Source organism: Lissotriton helveticus (assembly GCF_964261635.1).
Source record: "Lissotriton helveticus chromosome 1_1 unlocalized genomic scaffold, aLisHel1.1 SUPER_1_unloc_13, whole genome shotgun sequence".
In the NCBI taxonomy this organism is placed as follows: Eukaryota; Metazoa; Chordata; class Amphibia; order Caudata; family Salamandridae; genus Lissotriton; species Lissotriton helveticus.
The window spans coordinates 4633443-4640674 of NW_027611652.1; the positions used below are offsets into that span (position 1 = coordinate 4633443).

The 7232-nt window shown below is 40.5% G+C and overlaps 1 protein-coding gene across 1 annotated transcript; it reads left to right on the forward strand.

Annotated features, from left to right (window-relative positions):
* Positions 1-712: 712 nt before the first annotated feature.
* Positions 713-6983, forward strand: LOC144805526 (uncharacterized). The gene has a single exon (XM_078672062.1). It carries the CDS (start codon positions 1602-1604, stop codon positions 3342-3344), a length of 1743 nt encoding a protein of 580 aa, XP_078528188.1. The 5' UTR covers positions 713-1601; the 3' UTR covers positions 3345-6983.
* The last annotated feature ends 249 nt before the right edge of the window (positions 6984-7232 follow it).

Consider the following 7232-nt stretch of genomic DNA (forward strand, 5'->3'; position numbering starts at 1 on the left):
TCCTGGAACGAAACTCTGAAATGAAACTCTTGGACCTTCGACATTCTATACCAACTAGAAGACTGAAGACATCTCCCTTGTGGTCAAGGAGTGACCACCCGGTGTAAACAGGGACCCCTGTCTTTAGTAACAAGCAAGGTAAAGGCGGCAGTTGGCATTTGAGCTGATCCAGTGTGAACAGGAAAGCATTGTGGAAAAAGATGCCCGGAGTTACCTTTGTCATATATACTTCCTGAAGAGTTACCTTTGTTCTACAGTTCATAAAGAGTTACCTTTGTTATAGACTTCCTGAAGAGTTACCTTTGTTATACACTTCCTGAAGAGCTACCTTCGGTAGATCCTTCCTGAAACTGAATTAACGGCAGCGCTTCCTGATTCCTCTCTTTTTCCACAATCTGTTCTGTTTAAATGAAATCTTATCCATGTGTATCTACCCAAAACTGTACCTGTAGCACATGAGTGCTCTGTAGCTGCCCTTTGCTTAGTAATTTACTCTGAACAATGGTAAATCACTGCCTTTTCAGAAGTAAATAAGATGTGACATGTTCGACCGCAGTTTTAATGAAATATCCATGTATGGTAAAATGTTCCTTACTAAATTTCAAATATGGTAGAGAAGAGATGTCTTATCCAGCTGGTTAAATATTGTGTATTCACATCGTATTACATTTGCATTCAGTAATATTACATTTCTTTACATCCAACAGAAAATAAGTCTTAAATGCACGGATTGATTATGAATAATGAAGATAACACATCAAACCTGCAAAAATTATCAAAAATAAGGAGCTCCAAAAACATCAGTGCAATCAGAGGCAGAGGACAGATCCAGGAAGACGCAGTCAAAGGCAATTCAGTGAGTGTCCGAGTCTGAGCTCTGCACCTCGACACCCCAAGACGAAGAAATGACCTCTACAAAATTAAGGCAACAAAACTGACTAACCACCTGCTGTATAAACAAGCGTCCAACATCAGCTTTGATCATGAGGCCGGTATGAGAGTTGGAGGAAGGTCTCGTGTCTATTTGGGATCCATAGCTTGGAACAAACTCCCTCTTCAGCTTTGAGCTGTTAGTAACATGATAATGCTTAAAAAAAGGTTGAAAACTTGGCTTTCTGCCCATGTTTGAAACAACCAGATATACTTTCTTTTCTGACCTGTGCTTTGCCCCGGGAGTAGCTGTACACATTACGAGTCGCTTCACCATCATGATATGGCTAGAGCAGTGCTTCGCTATCTAAACTGGCACCAGACCAGCATTCAGTGCTCTAGGTGTATTGTTAACTCTTTCTAGCCAAACCACAGGCACCAGGGAAAAGCACAACGAAGTGGAGCCTAACAACTGAAGGCTAAAGGAAAGCGGAGATCTGCTCTCTGAAGTACAGAGTATTGTCCCAATTTGCACCTACTGGAAGGAAGATTAAGCTTTACCTGCAAGCATGCAAAGCCATTATCCAATCTAAAGATGCAATCACCCACAAGGAAGCCTTACTGATATTATGAATGTGGCAGGTATTTAGTGAGTCTTGTATTTTATTGTTAAATTGGAAATATCACACACATACAGGGAATGTGAAAATAACGCAAGTGGTTTATTAACTATGCTGACCCTTCAGGAAACACGGTCAGGAGAAAAATCGTTCAATTGCACTGAATATGTCAAGAACATTAGCCAATTAGAAACCCTAAAAGAGCATCAGCGAATACAAACAGGGGGAAAACCATACCATTGCACTGAATGTGTGCCGAGCTTCAGTCGGTTAAAACATCTCCAAACACATCAGCGAACACACACAGGGGAAAAACCATACCATTGCAATGAATGTGGGAAGAGCTTCAGTCAAATTGCAAACCTCCACACACATCAGAGAATACACACAGGGGAAAAACCATACCATTGCAGTGAATGTGTGAAAAGCTTCTGTCGGTTACAGGAACTCCAAAAACATCAGCGAACACACACAGGGGAAAAACCATACCATTGCAAGGAATGTGTGAAGAGCTTCCGTCAATTATCAAACCTCCATAGACATCGGAGAATACACACAGGGGAAAAACCATACCATTGCAAGGAATGTGTAAAGAGCTTCAATCAAATTTCACAGCTCCACACACATCAGAGAATACACACAGGGGAAAAACCATACCATTGCAAGGAATGTGTGAAGAGCTTCAGTCAAATTTCACAGCTCCACACACATCAGAGAATACACACAGGGGAAAAACCATACCATTGCAAGGAATGTGTGAAGAGCTTCAGTCAATTATCAAACCTCCACACACATCAGAGAATACACACAGGGGAAAAACCATACCATTGCAGTGAATGTGTGAAGAGTTTCAGTACGTTAGCAAAACTCCAAACACATCAGCGAACACACACAGGGGAAAAACCATACCATTGCAAGGAATGTGTGAAGAGCTTCAGTCACTTATCAAGCCTCCATAGACATCATAGAATACACACAGGGGAAAAACCATACCATTGCAAGGAATGTGTAAAGAGTTTCAATCAAATTTCACAGCTCCACACACATAAGAGAATACACACAGGGGAAAAACCATACCATTGCAGTGAATGTGTGAAGAGCTTCTGTCGGTTACAAGAACTCCAAATTCATCAGCGAACCCACACAGGGGAAAAACCATACCATTGCAAGGAATGTTTAAAGAGCTTCAATCACATTTCACAGCTCCACAAACATCAGAGAATACACACAGGGGGGAAACCATACCATTGCAGTGAATGTGTGAAGAGTTTCAGTACGTTAGCAGAACTCCAAACACATCAGCGAACACACACAGGGGAAAAACCATACCATTGCAGTGAATGTGTGAAGAGCTTCAGTCAAATTACATGTCTCCGCACACATCAGAGAATACACACAGGGGAAAAACCATACCAGTGCAGTGAATGTGTAAAGAGCTTCAGTCAGTTAACAAACCTCCAGAGACATAAGCGAATACACACTGGGGAAAAACCATACAATTGCAGTGAATGTGGAAGTAGTTTTAGGGTACAATCAAACCTCCACACACATCAGAAAACACACACAGGGGAAAAACTATACCAGTGCAGTGAATGTGTAAAGAGCTTCAGTCAGTTAACACACCTCCAGAGACATAAGCGAATACACACTGGGGAAAAACCATACAATTGCAGTGAATATGGAAGTAGTTTTAGGTTACAATCAAGCCTCCACACACATCTGAGAACACACACAGGGGAAAAACCCTACAATTGCAATGAATGTGGCAGTAGTTTTGCTTACTCTTCAGCATTAAGAAATCATCAGCGAGCTCACAAAGGGGAAACAAATCTTTTAAATGCCATGAATGCTTGAAAAGCTGTAGTCCATTATCACTCCTAAGCAGGCATCAGCGAACACACGCAGAAGAAAAGCCTTCAAGTGCAATGAATGTGTGAAGAAATGTAGTCAATTATCAAGCCTATGTAGACATCCGCTTGCACTCACTCTGTAAATACCATACAACTGTAGTGAGTGTAGAAGTACCTTTAGGAAATCTTTCGCATTAAGGATTCATCAGTTAATGCACACAGAGAAAAAACCTTTCAGGTGCACTGAATGTGTGAATATCTTCTGTCAGGTATTAAACCTACAGATACATCAACTAACATACACAGAGTAAAAATGGGCATTGCAATGAATTTCAGAAGTGATTTTGTCAATTGCAAACACACCTGGGGTAAACCTTACAATTGCACTAAAAGTGTGACGAGCTTTTGTCAATTTCTGATCCTACATAGCCTCAGCGAACACACACCTTTGTTTAACTCACTTAGAAATAATCCTAGAGATGCAGTGAATTCAGAAAGAACTTAAGAACATTAACAATAATATTGACTCATCTGAGGACATAGACAGGAGCAGAACAGTGCAGTTATTGTGAGATGAAGGAATTACAGGAACAAGTATATAATTATGTGGGTTATTCAAATACCAGATGAATGAAGACTTGACTAGAAGAAATGAAGAAAACCAAAGATTTGTAGAATATTGAAAGTGTCTGTTCCCAGTGATTGTTCACTTCGGTACACATAGAAAAAACAACGTGATATAACAGGAAATCCACTGGGAGACTAGCTCAATGTGTAATAAAAGAAAAGAAACACTGGTGGTTTTTATTTGGCAATGAAGAGTTACAAAGAAAAACATCCAAGTGTTCCTGTTCATGCTACCTGTAAAAGTGTAGGGATGAATATGATTCTGCCTGCACACATTGCTATATTAGCATAAGTGAGTTATTTGCGAAAACGCCATTTTGCTGCTTTTGCACATGACACTACATGTCTCTGTTTTTATAAAGACAAACTGCTTGCTTTTCCTTCGCATGAGAACGGTCTGTTTTTCATATCTCTAGACTCACACTACGACCTCAAGTTGGCACAAAGTGTTCAAGGTTAAAATAACAATATATGCTGTTGATGCAGGTTGATCGGCCCACGCTCTAGACACAACACAAACACAGCTGCTCATTTCTGAAACTCGGGTGCTTTTAATATTGCACTGCATGCATGAGACTAGCACTTGGAAAACACCTTTCAATCGAGAAAGAGCTGTGCTGATCTGGGATGTGATTCACTTCACCTAACTTTGGAGGTATGGGGTTCCCGGTTTTAACCTAGAGATCTTGTATTATTACCTAGCTCCTAGCAAGGGGAGGGTGGTACAGAAGGCGCTATAGACCTGGTTCCACTATCATTATAATATGATTTCTCCCTTTGTATTTGATGGAATTGTAACAATGTTGATTGTGTTGATTTTATGCATCTTTTTACTTATGTTAGCAAAGATACTGCATCTTAGAGCACGTAGTTGAAATAAACATTTTAAACTACACCGTGTCTCTGATTGCTCACGTTGTGGACATTTAAGAGAATAAAAACAAAAGAGTGTTCTTGATTCCCACTATTCCTGAGAGGTCCCAAAGTCGCTTGTTCATTGGTAGCTTCGCTGTAGTACGGAGAATGAATGAGACACTGTTGCTAGTCGGATAGGGGTTCTGGGCACTGAGGTGGATTTTTGGTACACCACCATACACTGAGGTCCTGGTTTCCTGCGCATAGTTCTGTGCATGAGCAGAATTCCAGCAACATGGCACCCAAAGTCTTTATTAGTGCTTGTATCTGTCCACAATACCCTCAACACCTTTTCCGGTTAGCGGGCGTGACGGATTAACCTACCTATACGAATGTGTTATAGGTTAATTCAAGCATGAGATTTATAAAAAGGTTCACATTTTGAATTACTACCCTTTTTTGTTGTACTGCAATTTATATAAATTGTTTTTCTTCTCTATGTCCTCATGGGTGATATTGACATAGCTCAGCATAGTTGGGCAGCGCTCCGGCGTCATCTGGCACAGTTTGGAGTACCAGACGATGGTATGTCTGTTATCTTTGTGGTGAGTGCTGATTCGGCATTCCCCTTTGAGATTTTCTACTCTTGGGTCACGTTTCCTCAATAAATGCGGATGAGGATACGTTTCATACATATACTCACACTGCGATTCCTGTGAACTATACTCCATATAGGACACAAGAGATTCCAATTTCGGCATGGCAGCATCGTGTTTGGTTTAATGGCACCCTCCCCCACACCGTAACTCCGGTTCGGTTAGGTCCCTTGTCAATTCCTGGGACCACTTGGCCAGTCTTAGCCGGGTTTACACCATATCCACGTTATCTCAATGCCCCGATTGACGACTTTGTCAACTTTATATCTCTTTTGTTGGGGGTACATAGGGCTTAGGTTCAATATGTTTCTTGCAGCGGAACAAGTTTTAATACATTTTCTTTAAAAATGCCGACTCTGTAAGCGGCACAACGCGTGTGAATTTAAAAGCTACACGCGGTAAATAAGTCTTGTTATAATTTTAGGAACCTTGCGATAAAGACAAGCTATCCGGTTACACCTTTAAAGAAAAGAATCAAGTATGTACAGTCCACCTCATGTAGGAAGCCGTCCGTTTGGACTTAGACGTGTTGCTCAGGTTGGATAGAAATGTATCGATCTTTTCTCTTGACACAGGGAGCGTGTGCCCCTGCCGGGCTTGGTGATTGATGGTAATCAGGATATAGTAATTCAATCCAGTACCTACGCATTGACAAAGGTACGTTATATAGCAAACCGGTGGCAACAAACGACGCTGGTGTTGGGTACACAAGATTATGGGTCCAATATTGTTACAATTTCTTTTATCAGAACCTGCTTTTGAAAACAGAAGCACAGGCGAACCACTTGCCGCTATTATGACTCTGAGCCTGGAAAAGAGGTAGGAATGAGTAAGATTGTATCTTCTTCCTCCTCCCCGCTTCGTGTACATAAATGAGTGGAGAAACTCTGACCTTTTCCTTCTATCACAGGCAGTCAACATAAAGTGTCCTGTTTCACAGCTTGAGCCACTTCCTTGAATACAAAGATTCATAAAAAAGTTTTCCCTGAGCCTGACGATACCGTGAGAGGCCAGGACATCAGAGACCAACAGGTACATATTTTAGATCGTTTAGTGCAATACCAGAAAGAATAGAAGCTTCAAGCTAGATAATTCAAACCTTATTGTTTTTCTGCATTTTACACAGAAAAGTGACAAAGCGCTGATGACAGTCTGGGAACTGGTTTCCTCGGACTAGAAACGCGTTGGCACATCTGAGGGAGCAATCAATATCACTAAGCGTTTGAACTAGCTCTAGCTGGTTGTAAAAGTCATCCTTAATTTAGGACGTGCTCCTTCCTTTTGACTTTGTCTCTTCATTCTTTATGAATTCAGATTAACTTTTTTGAAAATTTCAATTGTTTGTGTTTGTATAGTGAATTTTTTGTGGAATGTATGATAATTGTGTTGGAATTTAAATGTATTGAATGTACAGTTTTTTCCTTTTTTGCGAAACTTTCAAAAGAAGAATGAATTTTTTTTTCGAAATAGACAGGTATAAATAAAAATACCGGGTCAAACTCAAATAAGTTTGTGTTTCTCCTATGATCTGAAATACATTTTTGGGAATTAATTGGGTGTAGACATATTCTTGTGTTTTCTGGTTTTGGATTATCAATATTTAAATTCACATTGTCTTACATGTGCGGTACAGAACACCCACAGTTCAGCTCTCGTTAACAGTCTGATGCGAAATAGATTTATCAGAACCTGCTTTTGAAAACAGAAGAACAGGCGAACCACTTGCCGCTATTAAGACTCTGAGCCTGGAAAAG